The sequence below is a fragment of the Chiloscyllium plagiosum genome, chromosome 32 (genome assembly GCF_004010195.1).
Source record: "Chiloscyllium plagiosum isolate BGI_BamShark_2017 chromosome 32, ASM401019v2, whole genome shotgun sequence".
Taxonomy (NCBI): Eukaryota; Metazoa; Chordata; class Chondrichthyes; order Orectolobiformes; family Hemiscylliidae; genus Chiloscyllium; species Chiloscyllium plagiosum.
In genome coordinates, this window is record NC_057741.1 from 27,878,605 (window position 1) to 27,902,756 (window position 24,152).

A 24,152-nucleotide genomic window follows, 5' to 3' on the forward strand; every position below is an offset into this window, starting at 1 on the left:
CTTGAAACCTAGACATCTGCACAGTGAAAAGCCACATTTGTCAGTGCTAATGGCTTTATTGAATTTCAACCAAATCTGACGCAACTTCATCAGATTCTACTTTTGTTTTCCAGCAGTACATCTCCAGTATGTGTGTGCTGCAGTTTAATAATCTGAAAACTCTCTATCGAATTTTCCCCAAAACTGATTACAACTCATCCTGATCATTGTCCAAAGGTGTATTTGCCACGGGATGTCGGATTTGTCTGTATCTGCAGGTTTGCCATTCCATGTCCTTCAACTTGTCATCAATTTTGGTGTCACTTTTGATTTGCCGTTCAGAACTGAGCCTGGGGCTGGGTCTCGTTTAGTTGAACTGTCTCGAGTGACAGATCCATTTCTCGCTTGTGTGAGTTGGCAACTAGATGGTTCATGCATCTTAGACAGAGGAGTGGATTTGATACCTGCTGTATTCTCCTGCCCTTCCTCATTACACAGCACCATTTACAATAGAGCCATATTACCCACTGTTCATTGCCTGTAATATTATGTCACATTAGTCAGCATTAAACTCCATCTGCCATTCTACTCAGTTGTCTTACTTGCTCAAGTTCGTCGGCTGCCTCATTTGGATTCCAGTCCATTCCTAGTATGGCATCACACTGAGATTTCACCTATTCTATTGGGTCGTGGAATCCAAATTACTGATGTAAATTGCAGTATATGAGCTCTGGGCTGCTCCACTCAGTAAACTATCCCTGCCCTACCTGTACACTACTCCTTTAACCCCTTGCACTATTCCATTCACTCCTTCTCCCTACAATGGTTATTGTTTTGCAATTGTAACTAACACAGGGACTTTCTCTACGGTCTCTTGATTATGTGTAAGGTACGCATTAGTTACTCTGATGCCTGAATGTAATTGCTATGTTTACATGTTCAGTCCCCAACTAATGTTAAATTTACAGCATCTAATCCATTGTACAGATCACTCACTACCCTGTTGCTATGGAAATCTCCATAGCAATTAAGCAAACCTTATCCAGTGAATTGTTGTTCTCTGTCTTCAGGCATCACAATTTGGGAAGCTTTGATATGCTGGATGCAAGATGCTTTCCTTCCTAACTAATGGGAGAATTTGTTTAAATATTTCCATCCAACTCTGGATGGGGGTCACCTCGCTAATTCAGCAACTTCTGGATTTTCATTGTATTTTAAAAATAAATCCAGTTGTTCACCTGGGAAATCCATCCAAGGTTTCAACCCGATTTCACAAAGCTTCTGTAATCTGATTCTTAGCCGGATCCCTTTCAAATTTGCACATACTGCATGCCATCTGTGTGCCAATCTGCGCATATGTAGGCAATTCGTGTGAAATAACAGCTTTTGGTCTCTGGGAATTGGCAGTGGAGAGAGTGGAGTGTCTCTGTCAACTAGGATAGAGGTTAAGGAACTGGACATGAGGAATTAATTGTTGAAGCAGCTTTGCAGAGACTTCAGCTTATTGAAAATTTAATTTCACTTTGATTCTCAAAAATCAAATAAAAGCAAGATGTCACTCCTAGCACAGTGGTTAGCTCTTTGGCAGCCCGAGTTGGCACGTTGTGGGTTCAAACCCACTCCAAGAATTTGAGCACATAGTCTTGATTGACATTTGAGTACAGCGCTGAGGGAATAGTACCATTGTTTGGCCTTCACCAGTAAAGTCCCATGGCACCATTAATTAGAACACTAAGGAGTTCTCCCAGTCCTGACACACTTTCATTTCTCAACTAATATTGCCAAAACTAATTAGCTATTCTGCATTTATTTGTTGCTTTGCTGTGTGAAGATTGTTTACGTACTTAACAGTGATGATACTTCAGCAGCGAAATGAGTTGACTGCGAGGTGCTGAAATATCAAAAGTGAAAACTGCTACGTAAATGAAGTCCCTTTCCTTTCAGGACTGGAAATGCTCCAGTCATTTTGCAGTCTCCCCATCAGACTAGCAGGTACTTGATTTTCCCTCCAGTGGTGGTGAATCAGTTGCCGCAAAGCCAACCTTGCGTACCTGCTTGTTTGTGGGTCTGGGCGACTAGTAATCAGTGCCATCTTGAGAGTTCAGGCTTTGAAGCTGGAGGTCTGCTCCTGCTAGCGCTGATGTTTCAGTGCTTCTTGCTGATGGAGGAGGCAGAGGCATTCTAATAATTATGTGTTTCAAGTTGAACTGAGATTCAGAGTGGCAACTGCAGTCATTTCCTATTTTAAGGCAGACGAACAGACTGCACTGATGCAGTACAAATAACATGGACGTCTGATCTCCACCTGCTCCATGTATTGCCCTGGAGTTAGTTGTGTTGTGTGCTGTTTCAAAACATTGAGCTCAGTCCCATCTAAGGTCAATGTTTTGTGGACTTTGCCTTTGGGATGGGCAACCCACTTTAAGTAGGTGATGGGGAAATTTTGTGCATGACCTCGGTTATCAGCAGGCACATTTCTTGAACCAAAGATCTGCTTCTCTTCGAAGAGTCTGCTTAATTTCCCAAAGTTAATGGCAACAACTTCCTAGTTGTCCTTACGAAGGTCCTCCTATCTCATGATGCATCTTCACAACACCCAGTTCCTAGTGTCTATGGGCCATGTTCAAGCCAAGTAACTGCCCTTCCCCTTTATGTGGAAAATACCACATCAGCTGTTACCCAAACTCACATCATATGTTGAGGGTTCAGAGAACTATCAGTAATGGTGAGTGTAGCGGATCAAAAGTGAGGACTGATGGAGATTAGAGTCGAGAGTGTCATTCTGGAAAAGCACAGCAGGTCAGGCAGCATCCGAGGAGCAGGAAAATTGAAGTTTCGGGCAAAAGCCCTTCATCATTCCTGATGAAGGGCTTTTGCCCGAAACGTCGATTTTCCTGCTCCTCGGATGATGCCTGACCTGCTGTGCTTTTCCAGCACCACACTCTCTGGTATAACGGGTCAGTCTGCTATAGGCAGAGCATCATTGGGATGAGAGGGATGGGATCAAGGCTGACACTGGTACTCACCTGACACACTTAACTTCGTGAATATAGAACAAAGAACCGTGAACGCTGGCGATCCGAAACAAAAACAGAAATTGCTGGAGAGACTCAGCAGGTCTGGCAGCGCGTGTGGAAAGAAAGCAGAATTGACGCTTAGAGTCTGCTGAATCTTCGTTAGAACTTCATCAGCTCCAATGAAGAGTCACTGGACTCGAAACATTAACTCTGCCTCTGTTCCACATTTATCCTCAAGTCTGAGGAGAGACTTGCTGTTCCTTGTTCCCTTAATCCAGGGTGCTGAAGCAAGTAGTGCTGCAAATGGAACCCGGTTGTATTTGGATAACTGATCACAAGACTGGTTATGGAGGCAGGTGTGTTCCTGTCCAAAATGTTTAGCCAATCAGTAGCTGAAGCATGAAAATAGCTGTGATTTTTTTTTTTCTTCTTTGTAACATATGGGACTTCCTGAAAATGAACCTGTCTTTCATAAAAATAAAGTACAATTACTGAACGTGAGCCTCCAAAACATGAGCAAAGTTCGGCAAAATTGGTGCTCCCACTTCACAATACTCTCAATTTTATATGTATTAACTTCAATCTGTTTTGCACTCTAGGATATGAGCTGAGCCAAAAAATAGTCTAGCATAATACTCCAAACATCCCCCTGGACAATGGGGCATGGGTAATAAATGCTAGCTGAGCTAGTAATGCCCACATGCCATGAACGAATTTTTTAAAAGCCTCAGATCAACATTGTGAGTTCACATCCTGCATGTTAATTTTGCTTCTGAATGAAATGTCAACTTGGTAAAGAGTCATATTGTTGTGGATCTGGAGTTAGGTGTAGGTCTAACCTCCAAGTAGGGGATGGGATATTTCCTTCTCTAAAGGCTGTCAGTGAACCACATGAGTTTTGACAATCATTAATGATAGTTGTCATGGTGAAGACTAATGATAGCTTTCTATTCCAAAGTTTAAATTCCATTCCAGAGTTTGAATTTAAAGTCTATGAGTAGTTGTGGTAGAATTGGGCAACCCCTATTCTCAGAGCATCAGCCAGGGTCCCCAGATTCCTAGGCCAGTGATACTAGATCATTGTCTCTCCCATAATGAGTCAGCTTGTTTCTCATCTGCCTTCATATACAGGGGTGGTGAGAGTAGCTAGACTGGTGTTAAGATCTAACCTGGGGGACCTTTCACATGTGATTCCATCGTTGGACAGTTGAAACCTCAGACACTTGGAGCTACTGAGAGATGGGCATTAAATGCAGCTTTGCCACTTTTCAAAAACACACATTTTAGAATCTACTTATGCTCTTCACAAATTTCCTTGGCTTTTGATTCTAACCCCCTCTCTAAATTCCAGGAGGATTGTATTCTTGGTGAAGTTGCTCAGTAGGCATTTTTCACTAGACCGTTTTATAAATAGCACAACTGCAGTGCAACTGCTTTTTTCAGCGGGAGATAGTTTATATTGAAAAAAAATTAGGTTCATTTATTATCTGCTGTTCCTCTTGATTTTTTAAAAATTCATTCTTGGGATGTAGACATTGCTGGCTAAGACAGCATTTATTTCCCAGACCTAATTGTCCAGAGAACAGTTCAGAGTCAACCACATTGATTCTTTTGATCCTTTTCCTCATATAATTGGTGTCAATTCCCCTCACTCGCTTTTAAAAGGGGTTAAATTTGTTATTGTACTGTAAAGATCATCACCCCATGCTCTTATCTGAAATACGCTCACAAGGGGAAAAATAACTGGGGGGATATAAATTGCATTACGCAGGGAAAAGAAGCTCTTTCTTCAATCATGTCATGTTTTATTAAAGCACTTCAAGTTCATTGTATATGCTTTTGACATGAAATTGCATTGAAAACTACATTGCTTAATGAGTAAGCCTCATAAATCAAAAGGACCATGAAAATGTTCTCCTAATTCAGGTCCGTGACATTATTCAGAGACATAATAACTTGTGCCTCTTGTAGCTTGTCTCTTTGCCAACCAGTCTTTAAATCAGTGTGTTCTTTGGTTCCGACTTGATTCATTTCCACTTGCTTTCTTTGTTTGTCTCTGAAACTACCTCTTGGTCTATCCTGGGAGACAGAGGGGAGGAGGAAGCTGGATTATTTTTTTCTTTTTACGAGAACAACCCTGGCTAGGCCAGTAGGTTATCGCCTATCCCTCATTTCTTAGACAACCAAATGCAGACCAGTCTGGAGAAAGTGAGGACTGCAGATGCTGGAGATCAGAGTTGAGAGTGTGGTGCTGGAAAAGCACAGCAGGTCAGGCAGCATCCGAGGAGCAGGCGAATCGACATTTCGGGCATAAGCCCTTCATCAGGAATGAGGCTTGTGAGCCAAAGGGGCGGAGAGATAAATGGGAGGGGGGTGGGGTTTGGGGGAAGGTAGCTGAGAATACAATAAGTAGATGAAGGTGAGGGAGAAGGTGATAGGTCGGAGAGGAGGGTGGAGCGGATAGATGGGAAAGGTGATGGACATGCCAGGAGGGCGGTGCCGAGTTGGAAGGTTGGATGTGGGATAACATGGGGGGAGGGGAAATGAGGAAACTGGTGAAATCCACATTGATCCCATGTGGTTGCAGGGTACCAGGCGGAAGATGAAGCGTTCTTCCTCCAGGTGCAGGATGGTAAGGGTTTGGCGATGGAGGAGGCCCAGGACCTGCATGTCCTTGATGGAATGGGAGAGGGTGCATCCAAGGCCCCAAAGGATCTTTCTACATCCAACAGAAATTTACCTGTATCTCCACCAATGTCATCTATTGTATCCGTTGCACCCGATATGGTCTCCTCTACATCGGGGAGACAGGGTGCCAACTTGCAGATTGTTTCAGAGAACATCTCTGGGACACACGCACCAACCAATCCCACTGCCCCGTGGCTGAACACTTCACCTTCTCCTTCCACTCCACCAAGGACGTGCAGGCCCTAGGCCTCCTTCATCGCCAAACCCTTACCACCCTACCCCTGGAGGAAGAACGCCTCATCTTCTGCCTTTGGTCCGGTGTGGTTGCAGGGTCTCATGTGGATTTCACCAGTTTCCTCATTTGCCCATCCCACATTATTCCACTCCCAAACCTCCAACTCGGCACCGCCCTCCTGACCTGTCCATTACCTTTCCCATATATCCATTCCTTCCTCCTCTCCCCCACTTTCATCTACCTATCACATTCTTAGCTACCTGCCCCCCTCCTATTTATCTCTCAGCCTACCGGCCCACAAGCCTCATTCCTGATGAAGGGTTTATCTCCTACTCCTCGGATGCTGCCTGACCTGCTGCGCTTTTCCAGCACCATACTCTCAACGCAGACAAATCTGGCTAAGGACAGCAGTCTCCTTCCCTGAAGGACATTAGTGAACCAGATGTTTTTTTTCCTGACAATTGACATTGTTTTATGGTCATCATAAGATTCTTAATTCAAGATTTTTATTGAATTCAAATTCCACCACCAAGATTTGAACCCAGGTCCCCAGAACATTACTTGGGTCTAGATTAAAAGTCTTGCAATAATACCGCTAGGCCATCATCTCCCTATGGTTAAAATAGTAAGCCAAGCAGAGTGTGTGTATTGCCAGAATGGGTACTTCACAGGAAATGATGGGGTAACTGAGAGTTTCTGTGGCACTGAATTGTTTTCACAAAGTTAGTTCATCAAGTCATTGAGGACTAGTCTGTAATATTTCAGATTTGCTGCGATATTAGAATAATCAAATGTTAAACGCAGAATCTTTTCTAACATTAGAACATGATGGAGATGAGACAGGCATATAGAAATTGATTTGAACATGCAATGGACCAGGATGCAATGGACATAAGTCAGGCAACATTATCAAGCTGTCTGTACATAGTTCCACTGTAGATTCCCTCATCCCACATTCAGAATGGAACTGCCTATTTAAGCTTATCACAATCTAATTACACCCTCTTGCCACTGGTGACACCATAAAACCATTACTGTAGGATTGATTGAATTACAAGTTTACATAGGAAGTTTCCACATTAAATATGGACACAGGAGAAGTTGTCAAGAAGTGCACACGTATGTAGGCGGGTGGCATCCTGGTCAGGAAATGTTTTGAAGTTTTCATTTGGTACTGAACTGAGGTGAGAGCTGATGTTATTGAATTAACTCTCTGTTGAGACTGTCTTGATTTATTTAATTAGCTGTGACTCCATTTGTCTTGAACTGTATTGCATTGTTCACCTGAATTATGATTCAACATTCACATTGGTTTCAGTGACATCTGTGCAGAGCAGACGGAGGCATTGGTAAAACATACCAGACTCATATTAACCTTGTGACAAAGGATTGCAGATTAGAGAATGCACCCACACTCAGTAGAACAGAAGTGGGTCTAACCTGCTCCTCTTGACATTCAATGGCATTTTCATTGCCAGATCCCTCACCACAATCATTCAAGGGGTCATTATTGACCATAGACTTAACTGGAAAAGTCCTCGAGTTTGTCTGCAAGACCAAGTCAGAAGTTAGGTTTTTGAAGTGAATGATTAAATTCCTGACTCTTGTAGATGGTGATAAATCTTTAAAACACAAATTAGGAGTGTGCTGGAATGCGTTCCACTTGCCAAAATAAATGTATAGCATCAACAAAACTGAAGAACCACAATACAATCCAAAAGAAGGCGACCCATTTGACTGACCCTCCAATCATCACTTTTATAGAAGCAGTTCCTCCAGCGTACCATGGCAGCAATGTGTAATGTTAAAAAAGGTGACCCCTACACCATCAAGCCAAGACGCCATTGACAGAATCATTCAACCTGCTCCATCTATGAAGAGAAGGACAGCAGATACATAGGAGCCACAACCTCCAAGTTCTCTTCCAAATCGCACTTCATTATGACTTGAAAATTTGTCAATTTGCCTGTTAAAGAACCCAGTTCCTTCACCATCTCCAGAGTAAAAGCTTTGAATTTTCCACAAACAGCACTGTTGGAATACCTTCATAACAGGGAGTGCAGTTCATGGCTATCTTCTCAATCGCAAAAATGATGGGCATTAATGATCGTCTTGCCAATTATATCACGTGAATATAGCCATCTTTCATGTTATGTGGTTCATTTGAGTTATGCCAGCTTAGGTGAGATTAGATGTGGAAACAGGCCATTTGGCTCAACAAGTGAGTTGCAGTTAGGTAGGATAGTGAAGAAGGCGTTTGGCATGCTTTCGTTTATTGGTCAGAGTACTGAGTACAGGAGTTGGGAGGTCATGTTATGGCTGTACAGGACATTGGTTAGGCCACTGTTGGAATATTGTGCAATTCTGGTTTCCTTCCTATCAGAAAGATGGTGTGAAATTTGAAAGGGTTCAGAAAAGATTTACAAGGATGTTGCCAGGGTTGGAGGATTTGAGCAATAGGGAGAGGTTGAATAGGCTAGGGCTGTTTTCCCTGGAGTGTTGGAGGCTGAGGGGTGACCTTATAGAAGTTTACAAAATCATGAGGGGCATGAATAGGATAAATAGACAGTCTTTTCCCTGGGGTCGGGGAGTCCAGAACTAGAGAGTATAAGTTTAGGGTGAGAGGGGAAAGATATAAAAGAGACCTAAGGGGCAACGTTTTCACGCAGAGGGTAGTACATGTATGGAATGAGCTGCCAGAGGATGTGATTGAGGCTGGTACAATTGCAACATTCCAAAGGCATTTGGATGGGTATATGAATAGGAAGGGTTTGCAGGGATATGGGCCAGGTGGGACTAGATTGGTTTGGGACATCTAGTTGGCATGGATGAGTTGGACCAAAGGGTCTGTTTCTGTGCCATAAATCTCTATGACTTTAAGTCCACACTGACCTCCGAAGAGTAATCCTCTCAGACCTATTTCCTGACTAACATACCTAACACTATGGGCTATTTAGCTTGGCCAATTCACCTGACCTGAACATCTTTAGACTGTGGGAAGAAACCCACAGAGACACTGGGAGAATGTTCAAACTCCACACAGACAGTGCCCGAGGCTGGAATTGGACCCGGGTCCCCTGGCACTGTGAGGCAGAGTGCTAACCATTGAGCCACCATGCCACCCTATCAATCAGACTCATTCACATTAGTTCACCCCAATGGATGTGGTCTCCAGGGTTATCTAGTCCATTTGACATTTTTACTCAGACATCAGGCATGGGCACCACTGCCTGGGTCAGCATGTATTGCCCATCCTTAGTTGCCTATGTGAAGGTGAGCTGCTTTCTGCTGCTGTTCATTCAGTCTAGGTCGACTCACAATGCCATTTTGGGAAAGAACGCCAGGATTTCTTAGAATCCCTGTAGTGTGAAAACAGGCCATTTGACCCAACAAGTCTACACAAACCTTCTGAAGAGTAACCCACCCAAACCCATTCCCCTACCGTATAACTCTACATTTACCCCAACTAATGCACCTAACCTAGAACACTATGGGGCCACTTAGCATGGCCAATTCACCTGACCTGCACGTCTTTGGACTGTGGGAGGAAACTGGAGCACTCGGAGGAAACCTACGCAGACACGGGGAGAACGTGCAAACGCCACACAGACAGGCACCTGAGGCTGGAATTAAATCTGGGTCCCTGGCACTGTGAGGCAACAGTGCTAATCCCTGAGCCAACGTGCCAAAAACTGCTTGGTCAAGTCTGTAGAAACCTTTTTCTTTCGCAATCACAGCAGTAGTGTTCCTTTAAAATAAATATTGCGTTGGAATAAATGGCAGGGAATGAATGTGACACACTTAGACTTAGAGTGAGATTCCAAGTTGTATTTCGCATGAGTTATTTTTACTGGCGAAATAAGAAAGGAGGGAATGCATAATGTGTAACATTAAAACAATGAGGGACAGACATACGAATGAAGTAAGCAAACATACATGGAGGGAGTGTTTAAGATGAGGATATCTGAATGTGAAGTTCATCATTCACATTGACCTTTCACCTCAAGGGCTACAACAACTTCAATAACAAGAAGAGACTTCTTATGAATTTAGTCAAATACATAATATCTAAAGCGCCACATGCTGCTACCTGAGTGCCCAGAGTAATGAGAAGCAAAACAGAGACACCATTCTACAATATTTCAAAGTTTTACAAAAAGACTGTTAACTGAGTGATATATTATGACAAGTACTATATAATGCTAATTAAGTGAAATCAGCACTCAATTTCCTCTAAAATGTGTTCAGTGCTCAAAGTTAAAAATCACACAACACCAGGTTATAGTCCAACAAGTTTATTTGGAAGCACTAGCTTTGGGAGCGCTGCTCCTTCATAAGCTGGTTGTGTGACACACTCACCTGATGAAGGAACAGCACTCCAAAAGCTAGTGCTTCCAATTAAACCTGTTGGATTATAACCTGGTGTTGTGTGATTTTTAACTTTGCCCACCCCAGGCCAACACTGCATCTCCAATTCAATGCTCAAGGTCAGCAGCCACCCATGAGATAACATGGAGTTGCACGTAGCTCTGGAACCACAGGTTGCAGACCCTGGTCTCATAGGTCAGTGTGCAAACCTGTCACCTCTGGTTGTTTGTGGGCTAATACATTGATATCATCGTGGTTGTGAAAAGTTAATGTACTGGCTTTTTAATCCAGGATCTGGGCAGTAATGTGATGGAGAAGATCACTCGCTCATTAAGAACCTAGTCAATCAGCATTCTATTGAATTCAGTTGCTAGTGCTCAAACCCACTCTCTATAGCTACAATGAGGGCACCATCTGTCTAGCACTGGGAGCTATAATGTGAGGCATGAGCATTGGTAGCATCACAAATTAACACATTCCAATGTCCACAGTTATATGCATGCACAAACGCATGAATATACACACAGACACACACACACACACATATATATATATATATACACTATATATACACACATATACATACACACACTCTCTCTCTCTCACACACTCACACACACACACGTGCTGCAGTAATCACTCTGCTGCTAATAGCGTGACTGTTAACCAATGGGAACATTATGTTTGATGCCATGTGACTTATTCACTGGATCGAGAAACAGAAAGGAACCGAATTGTGGTTCAGGGAATTATTCACATGGCCCCATCGTATCAATCTCAGTTTTGTACCACGTTTTACAGTGGCTCTGGCCTAGCCAAGTGAGTGAAAACATTTATTTTAATTTTTCAAGTTGGTTGTCACTTGCTGCACCCGTAGTTGGTTGAGTGCACATTGGGAGATGTGAAGATTATTCTGTAGTATCCTAAATGTCTCCGAATTGTTTACGTCCAGCAGCCAACAGAATTATCTTTGACACATCGACTTGAGGGGCAGTGCCTCAGATGAGCCCCCTTCGTACATCTCCTCATTTATTAGAAAAGCTAATAAACTTTGGTAAGACTGCCTGGGGCTAATCAGAACCAATGGACTTTCAGCTATCACTCCATTCAAAGCTCACTATTCCAGCTTATTTAGGAAACATCTCAGGTATGCTAGAAACAGCTAAGTGTTTAGTTACTGAATTATGAAAATGTACTTGGGGGATGTTGATTAGTAAAGTCAGCATTGATTGCCCAACCTAACTACCTTTGAAAGGGTGATGATGTGCTGCTTCTTGAATCATGGAGGTCCAGGTACCCACACAAACAATTTACCTACCCAACCCTTCCAACACCAATTCCCTACCATGGCAGAGTTTGCAGATTGTGCATTGGACTCACCAGCTATTTGAACACCCTTCCTACAGAATGCAACCAAGTCACCTTTGATCCCAAGTTAGTGATTAAGAAGAAGGCCACACCCACAGTGCTGTTAAGGAGGGATTTCCAGAATTTTGACCCAGCAACCATGAAGGATTGCTGATATATTTCTAAGATGTGTGACTTACAGGGGAATCTAGTCAGTGTTTTGAGTAGTTAAAACATTTCATTTTTAACTTTGATCATTTTAAACACAGGCTAATGGTGATGAATGTATGCAAGTAAGTATGCACTTTCGTTTAAACCATGTTGGGTGGCTCAGTGGTTAGCACTGCTGACTCACAGGATCCTGGGTTCGATTCCAGCGTTGGGTGACTGTCTGTGTGGAGTTTACACGTTCTGCCCGTGTCTGCGTGAGTTTTCTCTGGGTCCTCCAGTTTCCTTCCAGGGTCCAAAGATGTGCAAGTTAGGGTGGATTGGCCATGCAAATGCAGGGTTACAGGGTAGGGGGCTGGGTCTCGGAGGTTGGTGGGGATTTGATGGGCTGAATAGCCTGCTTCCACACTGGAAGGATTCAGTAGTGACTGGAGTGCAGATTTAAGCCTTGAAAATGTGTTTCTCAGAGACAATAGGATTGTAATTTGTGGTTTATGTACCTTGTAAAGTATGCAGTTGTGACAATGGGACAACCTGGTCAGGCAAACTTCACCATTCTGTTATCAACCCATGATATAAATACAGCTGTAAACCCAAATGGAGCAACCCCATGTCACTTGCTGTTTATTTCCACAGAGATCGCAATTTTGCAGTCTCACTCTGTCTTTAAATTTGCTGTTTGTTCTCTTTTTATTTCAAATCTTCATTTTCAAATCACTTGTTTGATATGATTAGATTAGATTAGATTCCCTACAGTGTGGAAATAGGCTCTTCAGCCCAACAAGTCTACACCGACCCTCCGATGAGTAAACCACCCAGACCCATTTCCCTCTGACTAATGCACCTAACACTCTGGGCAATTTACCGTGGCCACTTCACCTGACCTGCACATCTTTGGATTGTGGGAGGAATCTGGAGCACCAGGAAACCCACACGGACATAGGGAGAATGTGCAAACTCCACACAGACAGTCGCTCGAGGCTGGAATCGAACCCAGGTCCCTGGTGCTGTGAGGCAGCAGTGCTAACCACTGAGTGAATCTTTACCATTATTCCATTGAATAAACTTCACATTTAGGTGTTAATGCCGAAGCAAGAGTCCCTTCTTTAGACCATAAGAAAAAGGAAGAGAAATAGGCCATTTGGCCCCGCGAGCCAGCTTTGCATTCAATAGGATTGTGGCTGATCTGACATTTTTCACACCCACTTTCCTGCCCTTTCCCCATAAACCTTGATTCCCTGACTGATCAAGTATCTATCAATCTCAGCCCTAAATATACACAACAACTCTGCCCCACCACTCTCTGTGGTAAGGAGTTCCAAAAGCTCACAGTACTCAGAGAGAAGAAATTCCTCCTTATCTCTGTCTTAAGTTGGCGCCTCATCATTCTGAGACTATGCTCTCTGGTCCTAGTCTCTACCATGAGGGGAAGCAACCCTCAGCATTTATCCTGTCAAAACCCTGAAAAATCTGATATGTTTCCATGCGATCACTTCTCATTTGTCTAAACAGCAGTGAGTAAAATTCCAACCTGTTTAGCCTTTGCTGTCTACCAGGGATCAAGTGAGTGAGGCTTCTCTGAGCGTTGCCAAAAAATAATATCTTGATGGTGGAGGTGACTGTGGTCTGGCTGTGGTGGAGTGCAGAGACTTGGAAATTGGGTTTGCAAACACCGGGATGGATTTTGCGGCTTTATTTTTCTGGTGGTGAGGACTCATGGCAGAGACAGGGCAATGACCTGGATGTTTCCTTTTCTTTTGGCTGTTCCTTTTATTTCTTCTTCTGTTTTTAAGCTTAACTCTTGTATATTAAGATGGCACCAGAGAATGGTGACTTTGTACACTTTTCACTGTTACTCCTTTGTCCCAGTACATGACAGTAAGATCTAAATAAGGGGACCAAAACTTCTGACAGTACTCCAGATGTGATCTCATCAGCAGGTGCTGGTGAAAATGTCCCTACACCTGTACTCCTGCCCCCTGAAGTAAGGGTCAATATCCTATTGGTCTTCCTGATTACCTGCTGCATGTATTGGTTAGTGTTCTGTGTTTTGTGCACAAGTATCCCCAAGTCCCTTTATTTTGCAGTTTTCAGCAGTTTATCTCCATCATTTACTGTTCTTTTATTCCTCCTTCCAAAATGAACAACTTCTCATTTTCCTACATTATGATCCATTTGCCAACTTTTGCCCATTTACTGGACCTATCAATAGCTTGTTATAAATTGTATTTCTCTCACAACCTGCCTTTCCACCTCTTTTAGTGTCATCTGCAAATTTGGCTACAGTCCGTTCACTTCCTCCCTCTAAATCATTAGTGTATATTGTAAACAATTGCGAGCTTAACACTGATCTCTGTGGAATCCCTCTGGTCATGGTTCACCAACCTGAAAAAGATCCCCTTATCCCCATTCACTGCTTCCTGCCCATGAACTAATTGTCTCTCTCCTTGCCAAAGAGGTCTGGTCCATTTAATCTTAATATATGAGCAGTTGACAAACTTATTCTTCAGCTTTTTTTGAGATGGGTTCTCAACAATATTAAATGTGAACTTGTTCACAATTCATGGGACGGTTATGAAAACGAGTACTCCATTTTGATGATTTCCCATGAATTTAGTTAATTGTTAAGTTAAAATATACAGCGCGTAAGCAACTTTGGTTTTCCATGACTTGCATTATCCCGGTGGTCCTGTCTTGTTCATCTTTCCAGTGGTTTGACATTTCTGAGCTGTTTGTTGTTGAACCATAAAATGGATACAGCACAGAAGGAGGCCATTCGGCCTGTTGAGTCTGTGCTGGCTGGCTCTGCAAGAGCCACGCTGATAGTACCATTTCTCCAATTCCTTCATGAAAGGCACAATTGACCCTACCCTCAGTGCTTTCTCTCCACTTGTTACATTGTCTTTGATTCTTATGCCATCCATCTTAAACCAGTGTCTGCCAGTTCCTGACCCTTGTGTCGATGGGAACAATTTCTCTCTATCTGTTCAGACTCCTTTCAATGTAGAACACTTTGATCAAACCTCCTCTCAGCCTTCCCTTCTCAAAAGAATTACAGCTCCGGCTTCTTTGATCAGTATAACTGAAGTCCCTCATTCCAGGAATCAACCTTGCAAATCTCTCAAAACTCTTCATAAACTGCGTTGTCCCGAAATGGACACAATATTCTCGTGTTTTACTGAGAGATTTGTTATAAATTATAATTTGATGTTATACACGTTTTAGGAACATGGAAATTGCTAGATAAGAAAAAAGCAGAGTCTGTCTAGCTCACCACTGTGCTGTCCAGTGAAAATAGGATCGTTGATTAATCATTTCAATTCATTGTTATCACTTTGTCTATATCAGAGCCAGGTAGGAGGCGAGAATTACATTAGTACAGATGCAACATTCTGTCAAAAGATACTTGTTTCTCCAGGCACGCTGTGTTTATATATCCTAGTGTATCCCAAAATCTTATTTCTGATATAATTCTAATTTGCATTTGATTGAATCAATAATACAGCTTCCTCTGACTCCCTTAGGAGCCTTTCCACAGATTTATCTGTTTGCATCTGTCAAAATTCGGATTTATTGTAATTTCCATTCCACGCTGCTGTGTGCAGATGAATTTGAAAAAAAAAACATCCAAGCTATTTCTCTGTCAAACACTTCTCAATAAGGTTTGACAGAAAACATTGGGAAAATTTCACATGAAGTGCATGTGCCTTTTTAAATCGGCTGCAGAATCTATAGTGGCTTTTTGCTGAGTGGTGTCACTGACCCAACTAAGAGATCACAAACAAGCTAATTAGTATTTCCTTAAGCTAGGCAGCACCTTAGTGAATCTGTGCTATGGTCTCTTTAAAGGTTCAACCATATTTAAGGTTCAACTACTGTGGGGTCCAATAGTCATCCGTGCATGCTGAGCTCTCCTTATTGGTTTTATATAGGGTTCTTCCAGTCAGCTCAGTGGGTTAGACATTTAATATGTAGTTCAGAATAATGCCTGCAGTGTGGATTCCATTCCCATTTTAGCTGAGTTGGACTTGGCACCAGCCTCCTTGCCCTGCCCCTGAGAATGGAACGCAAGGGCAAACTGTTGATGACAAAAACAAAAGCTGCCAAGTAAAATGGCTCAGGATAAAGCATCAGCTGACCATGATCCAAGGTTCTTTAGGGTGGCATGTGGCTCAATGGTTAGCACTGCATCCTCACAGTGTTGGGGACCCAGCTTCGATTCTACCCTCACTGACCATCTGTGTGGAGTTTGCTCGTTCTTCCTTTGTCTGTATGGGTTTCTTCTGGGTGCTCCACTTTCCTCCCACAGTCTAAAGATGGACGGGTTGGTGAATAGGCCATGCCCCACAGTCTAAAGATGGATGGGTTCACTAGATAGGCCATACTAAATTGCCCATAATGACCAGGGAGCCGCAGGCTAGGTGAGTTAACCATGGGTAATGCACAGTTAAGGATCGGGGTTGGAGGGTCAGTGTGGACTCAATGGGCCGAATGGCCTGCTTCCACACTGTAGGGATTCTATGATGACCTGTCTTTGGATAGAGCTCTAATGGAGTAGGCTCCTCTTAGACTTTTCTGCACTCTTGTTGATGAAACATAGAATTGAATAATTTTTTAATTACTTTGATAATCTTCAAATCCGAAAGTATTTCTAGTTTAGAAATTTGGAAATGAAGTCAGTAAAAGTAACTGTGAGGGTGTCAGTCATCCATTGATTCATCACTGTAGTTTATGGATGTGCCGTCCTTCCTGACTCCAGCCTAAATGTGGCTCCAAATCCCTTACCTGCCTCCAAAGTCAATCAGCAAACCACTATCAGACAGAGCAAATGGAATTTACAATAAATTCTAGCCTTGCCAGGTATTGCCATATCCCAGCAGTAAATACTGGCCCCTCTTCTGTATGGAGAAAGCGAGGACTACAGATGCTGGAGATCAGAGTCGAGAGTGTGGTGCTGGAAAAGCACAGCAGATCGGGCAGCATTCGAGGAGCAGGAGAATTGACGTTTCGGGCATAAGCTGTTATGTATGCCCACCATATCCCTTTGTAGTTACACAACAAGAGCGTGTTCCCATCCAAAGAATACTAACACTTTGGTGAGTAAAGAAAATACAGTATCACCTTAAATCCAAGGTGTGTTTTATTCATTCAGGATGGGGGCATCACTGGCTGGGTCAGCATTTATTATCTCTCCCTAATTGCCCAGAGGCAATTGCTGTGGGTCTGGAGGCACATATAGGCCAACCAGGTAAGGGCAGCACCCTCGCTTAAAGGGACATTAGTGAACCTGATGGAATTTCCCGACAATTGTTTTATGGTCCTCATTAGATCCTTAATTTTTTTTAAAAGTTTACTTATTTTACCAAGGTCTTTTCCCCAGGGTAGGGGAGTCAAAATTAGAGGGCATACGTTTAAGGTGAGAGGGGAAAGATTTAAAAGGGACCTAAGGGACAACATTTTCAGACAAAGGGTAGTGCATGTATGGAATGAGCTGTCAGAGGAAGTGGTGGTGGCTGGTACAATTACAGCATTTAAAAGGACGGGTATATGAATAGGAGGGGTTTAAAGGGATATGGGCCAAATGTGTCTAGATTAATTTCGGATATCTGATCGGCATGGACAAATTGGACCAAAGATCTGCTTCCATTGTGTTTAGTTATATGACTCGAATTCTAGATTTTTATTGAATTCAAATTTGCCATGGCGAGATTTGAACCTAGCTCTCCAGAATATTCCCTGGGTCTTTGGATTTACAGTCTCATGTAATGCCACTAGGTCATTGTCTCTCCCTCTAATTCTTGACCCTTCTGCTGATGGGAACAGTTTCTCACTTTCTACTCTGTTTAGATCCCTCATGATTTTGAACACCTTTCATCAAATCTCATCTCGGTCTTCTGCCAGGAGAGCAGCCACAGCTCCTCAAATATCTGTCAATGTATCCAAAGTCCCTCGTTCCTGGAACCATAAATGTTTCCTTCACATTCTCTCATGCTACCACTTGCGATATGGACTTCCATCTTTTTGGATTGCTCCTGTAGCCTGTGTTTGCCATACGCACAAGCTAGTTTCTTAATTTTCCGATCCTTGATATCCACTTTACTACTTAATTAATGTAATTAATATTAAAACTTAAGACACCACTTGCCTTCCTTCCTAATACAATCCCTGAACCTGGTATGATGCCAGCGTGTGTTATGTAATGCATCTTGTGGCAATCTGCCATTGAAAATAATGAGAGTGGCTTCGATGGTTACTCAGTTTAAAAGTTTGTTGACCCTCCTGGATTCTTCAGTCAGCTGAAAAACCATTTACCCAATGCCCAGAAGCTCATTAATATGAAAACAAGGAAAAGAACATTAAAAGCTGTATGTTTTTATAAGTTTTTCTTTCAACTCAGAAACTGTCTATAAGATTTCATGATCTATCTGAGATGTGCTTTATAATCCTTCCGGCAGAATGGGATATGGTACAGACAGCAGCAAGTTCTGTTTAGCCCTGGAGCATTATTCAATCTACCGTTTCACAATGTGCTGTGCTAATCAGTAAACATTGTCAAATGGAATAAATGTATCTTCTGTACTTTTATGATTTTTTTTCATGTAAGTTCATGAAATGCGTAGAGTTTAAGCAAGTCAAGCTGTCACATCAAGGCTTCTCCTACCATCAGCTGAACGGAGGCAATTGGGAAGAAAAGAAAGGATAGCCTTGCATTTATATGGCGTCTTGCACAGCCTCAGAATGTCCAGTGTGACAAATTGACACAGGAAGTTTCCATTATTAATACAGGCGTGGCACTCCATTTGAGAAATCTAAATAAATGGACAAATGCAAAACTTGGAAATGGCAATTCATTTCTGCCTCTGACAAACTATTTCCTGCCTATCCAATCTCTCCACTTCACCTGGTCTTCACTCACTGTACCATGGGTCATCAGCTAGTGTGTGTAGAAATTTATAAAAGTTAAATGCTAGCCAAGTGAGACTGTTTGTTTTTTTTAACCAGGAAATATAGTCTATTCCAGCAGAAAGATCACTGATAAGGGGGTGGCACGGTGGCTCAGTGGTTAGCACTGCTGCCTCACAGCACCAGGGTCCTAGGTTCGATTCCAACCTCGGGTGACTGTCTGTGTGGAGTTTGCACATTCTCCCTGAGTCTGTGTGGGTTTCTTCTGGGTGCTCCGGTTTCCTCCCACAGCCCAAAGATGTGCATGTCAGGTGAATTGGCCATGTTAATTAAATTGCCCATAGTGTTAGGTGCATTCGTCAGAGGGAAATGCGTCTGGGTGGGTTACTCTTCGGAGGGTTGGTGTGGGCTTGTTGGGCCGAAGAGCCTGTTTCCACACTGTAGGGAATCTAATCGAATCTAAAAATGAATAGCTTACCAGTCACAGCTCTCAGTAGTTTTTTTATTTCCCACAGAGCTGAGCATGTTTGCTAGCTGTAGGAGATGGAATCTCGAAGTCCATCTGCCTCTTCTACCCAAGAGTCTATTATGGGAATCAAAGGAGCAGAGTGAGTGCAATAATGTGAACCTGCTGTTGTATCTTTTAAAAACTGGGATTAGCAAGCTAGGCAGAGAGTAGTCAGGTTGGAAAGAGAGTTGAGTTGGGGTCACTGACAGATTAGATGTAGTTTTCCCTTGTGGGACAGTCCAGGACCAGAGGGTATAATCTCAGAATAAAGGGTCACCCAATTATTACAGAGAGGAGGATGGTGAAGGGAGTAATGAATCTCTGGAATGCTTTTACACAGAGAGCTGTAGATGCTGGTTAATTAAATGTATTCAAGGCTGAGATAGACAGATTTTTATAGGGAAAAGGCAGGGAAATTGGTGATCAAATCAGCCATAAATAGAGGAGACTGAATAGGCTGAATAGCTTACTTCTGCTCCGCTGGGGGGAGAGGGGGAGCAGGCTAGAGGACTTAATCCTGCTCCTAATTCAAACTGTTGTATGTTTGTGACGATCTTTTGACTACTTTGGAAATATCATGTAGCAGTTTTTAAAATACATGCTGACAGCCAACAGCAAAGCAACTATACTCATGCACGCTGGTATTTGTTTTGTATTGATGGTATAAACAGCCGAACTCCTCCTCTTAAAATAGCTAATTGGAGTGTCAGCACCGAGATACCTGTAGGGGTATTGTAAGTTTCAGAAATTTGGCTTCACTTGCAATTATTGAAAATAACTTGTATATATGCTGTATCTTGCTGATAAACTAGCTGTGAGCTAACAAGCAGTTTTAAAATCTGTGAAAAGTTTTATAACCTGTTTGACCAGAGTGTGCGCACACTGCAACATTGTTTAATTCACTGAAGAATGGGGTGCAAGATGTCCTCTGTAACCCCAGAAACAAGGGGGATCTCCTCTGACTACTGCCCATTCCCTGTCAGCAAGTTGTTGGTCTGAATTCCGTTCCATTTGAAGAACCAATGTTATAATTCTCGCCATGTGACGTTCTCCCTCCCTTTTACTACTTCCAGAAATGAAGAAGAGTTGAGGAAATCACTCTCCGAACTTGCTAATGACAAGACAGACAATGCTGGATCCAAGTCCAACAATCGTATTGGATCTGGTACGAATCCATTTCTCGACATTCCGCAGGATCCCAATGCTAAAACGTACAAAACCGGCTTCCTGTCACGAAAAATTCATGCAGACATGGATGGAAAGAAAAGTGAGTCTTTACCAATTGGTCATTTCCCCTATTTCCTTTCTCTCCTTTTTCTCTCCCTCTCTCTAAATCATCATTCCTGTCGCTGGTTGATTTGTTTCCCTACCCGGGTAGAAGGTTTTGGGAGAAAGGGATCAATATTGTTCGGCCTATGGACTTCAAGTATCCTTCAGGGATGGTTGCGGTTGTCCCATGAATAGATTAAGTCTGTAAGGTGACATCAGGCATGGAGTTGTACAGCGTAGAAAAAGGCCATTTGATCCACCTCACCTGCATTATCTTTTGCAGAGAGCTATCCGATTGTGCCCAGTTCATCTACTCTATTTGCATAGCCCTTCAAGGTTTTCCACTTCAAATTCTTACCTAGTTTCCTTTTGCAAGTCCTTATCGAATCTGCTTTCACCAGCTTTCTATGGCAGTGCATTCAGGACAATCAATACTTACTGCATAAAACAATTTCACATGACAATCTTTGGTAAACTTATTTCCTCTGGTCACCAACCTATCCTTGCTTTATTGCTCTTCTCAGAGATGGCCCTGGTCCAGTCTAGCATTCTTGTCAAAAAAAAGTTTGAATAAGATTTAGGACTTTGAGTCTGTGCCATTGATTCACAGTTTAGTGCTTTCCCCATACAATAGAGGGGTTTGGAATATTTTTGAAATAAGTCTGCCTTGGGTTAGTGATGTCATTTCCTGTGGTGAAGTCATTTCCTGTTCTTTTTCTCAGAGGATGGTAAATGGGATCCAAGTCAATGTATTTGTTGGTAGAGTTCCAGTTGGAATGCCATGCTTCTAGGAATTCTTGCACGTGTCTCTGTTTGGCTTGCTTTAAGATGAATGTGTTGTTGCAGTCGAAGTGGTGTCCTACCTCATCTGTATGTAAGGATATTAGTGAGAGTGTACATGAACATCAACTAGCCACAAAAAGACATGACCCACTCTCACTGGTATTCTTACATACAGATGAGGAAGGACACCACTTCGACTGGGACAACACATCCTTCCTAGGACAAGCCAAACAGAGACACATGCGAGTATTCCAAGAAGCATGGCACTCCAACCGGAACGCTTATCAACAAATACATTGACTTGGATCCCATTTACCACCCTTTGAGAAAAAGAACAGGAAATGGCTTCACAACAGGAAATGACATCTCCAACCCAAGGAAACCTAACACCTAAATAAAAAGTGGGCCACACCACCAGTGTTCACCAGAGGCTCACTGATGATGTTACCTAGTATGGTGACGAAACATCTGAAAATGAACCTTCTAGCTCAGTGAGCAAACTTACATCAATGAGTGATTTTATTCACTATATTCTATAGCTAAGTCATTTCTAAATGGCTTTAATACTGTCCATTAAAGTAGAAAACCATCTTTGAGTGGCTTGGCTTCAATTTTATAGATTCTCCATGCCCATTGTTCCCTTTTGGGATACAACATGAAAATGGAAAGTTATTATGAGAATAAACCCCAGTTTCCAGAAAGGTTACAATTTGAAAATGTTCCTTATTTAAACCACATGTTGACCCTGTGATGTTCCATAGCACTGAGGAAGTGGAATGCATAAAAATGATTTTTTTTCAGGACCTTTCCCTGTGGTAATGTAAGTCCACAAGAAGTAAAATTGACATTCTGTGATACAAGATTGAAGGATACCACTTGAAATGTCATCACATCCAGCACGAGCTAAAATGAATCCATCACATTTTCATGCCCCTCTTACTTTGGAAATGAGTATAATAGTTTTTAAAAAAATTCATTCACAGGATTTGGTTGTCACTGGCTGGGCCAGCATTTATTTGGCGTCACTAATTGTTCTGGAAAAGGTGGTGGTGGGCTGTTTTCCTGACCATACAATGTCAAAAACTGAGTTGTGGCAACATTAGTGTGGATTTATCAGGGAGGACTAGCTCTACACTATAAAACCACTATAACCTGTGCTTTTGGAAACACATTTCACTTTCTCGAGAAGCGAGTTTTATTTTTTTTTTACGGGCTGTACTCTCCAAATTTTGAAAGAGAGCACAAACAAAGAAACCCAGGAAAAGCAATTGGCCTGCAAGTCAACAGGATGGTTTTCCGAACAGTGCTCCCTCCCATTTCCATTCCTCCCCAATTCCCAACTCTTGCCCCATTCTAAACTCTTCCCACATTCCCAAGCCTTTCCCCATTCCCAACCCTTCCCCATTCCCAACCCTTCCCATATTCCTAAGCCTTTCCACATTCCCAACCCTTTCTATTCCCATGTTTTCTCCATTCCCAACTTTTCCCCATTCCTATCCTTTCCCCATTCCCATCCTTTCCCCATTCCCATCCTTTCCACATTCTCGACCCTGCCCACATTCCCAACCCTTCCCCATTCCCATCCTTTTCCCATTCCCAACCCTTCCCACATTCCCGTCCACAAGAAACTTGTTCCCACACAAACTCTCTGCTTTTGGTCAACAACTGAAACAGTCTGTCTTTGTTTTGTATTTCAAATTGCTATTTTATCTTCCATGAGTTCAATGAAAATATAAAACATCTGCCACAAATTCTGAATTGGCTTCATTTCTGAGCACGGTACACGAACAATGCACCTCATTGACCCAGAGATTAGATAGTCATCCTCTCAATCAGTATCCTGAAACAGAGCTTGGTGACAATGACGGATAATTTAATTTGGCTATTATCCATTCTGTGCCTTTTAATGACAAATTGTTAAATGAATAGATTTGCATAAACATTATCAGATCAAATCCCAAAACTTACGCACAGACCCTTACAGATATGGAGTAATTTCATTGAATGTATCATTGGCCATCTGGGTGTATAACCAATGATATTCTGGATATCACAGAGTCAAAGAGATGTACAGCATGGAGACAAACCCGTTAGTCCAACTCGTCCACGCTAACCCGATATCCTAGGAGAAAGTGAGGACTGCAGATGCTGGATGAGAGCTGAAAATGTGTTGCTGGAAAAGCGCAGCAGGTCAGGCAGCATCCAAGGAGCAGGAGAATCGATGTGTCGGGTATGAGCCCTTCTTCAGGAATGAGGAAAGTGTGCCAAGCAGGCTAAGATAAAAGGTAGGGAGGAGGGACTTGGGGGAGGGGCGTTGGAAATGTGATAGGTGGAAGGAGGTTAAGGTGAGGGTGATAGGCCGGAGTGGGGGTGGAGGCGGAGAGGTCAGGAAGAAGATTGCAGGTTAGGAAGGTGGTGCTGAGTTCGAGGGTTGGGACTGAGACAAGATGGGGGGAGGAAGGGAAATGAGGAAACTGGAGAAATCTGAGTTCATCCCTTGTGGTTGGAGGGTTCCTAGGTGGAAGATGAGGCGCTCTTCCTCTGGCCGTCATGTCGCTATGGTCTGGCGATGGAGGAATCCAAGGACCTGCATGTCCTTGGTGGAGTGGGAGGGGGAGTTGAAGTGTTGAGCCACGGGGTGGTTGGGTTGGTTGGTCAGAGGTGTTCTCTGAAACGTTCCGCAAGTAGGCGGCCTGTCTCCCCAATATAGAGGAGGCCACATTGGGTGCAGCGGATGCAATAAATGATGTGTGTGGAGGTGCAGGTGAATTTGTGGCGGATATGGAAGAATCCCTTGGGGACCTTGGAGGGAAGTAAGGGGGGAGGTGTGGGCGCAAGTTTTGCATTTCTTGCGGTTGCAGGGGAAGGTGCCGGGAGTTGGAGGTTG

The 24,152-nt window shown here is 42.9% G+C and overlaps 1 protein-coding gene across 3 annotated transcripts in view; it reads left to right on the top strand.

The window, feature by feature from the left end:
- The window catches only part of LOC122539453 (PH and SEC7 domain-containing protein 3-like), a 421,315-nt gene that overhangs the window by 348,952 nt on the left and 48,211 nt on the right, over positions 1-24,152 (top strand). For all 3 annotated transcript variants that reach the window (XM_043674302.1, XM_043674303.1, XM_043674304.1), the window contains one exon: positions 20,287-20,480. In XM_043674302.1, coding sequence (XP_043530237.1) covers positions 20,287-20,480 — 194 coding nt within the window. The remainder of the gene's footprint in view (positions 1-20,286; positions 20,481-24,152) is intronic.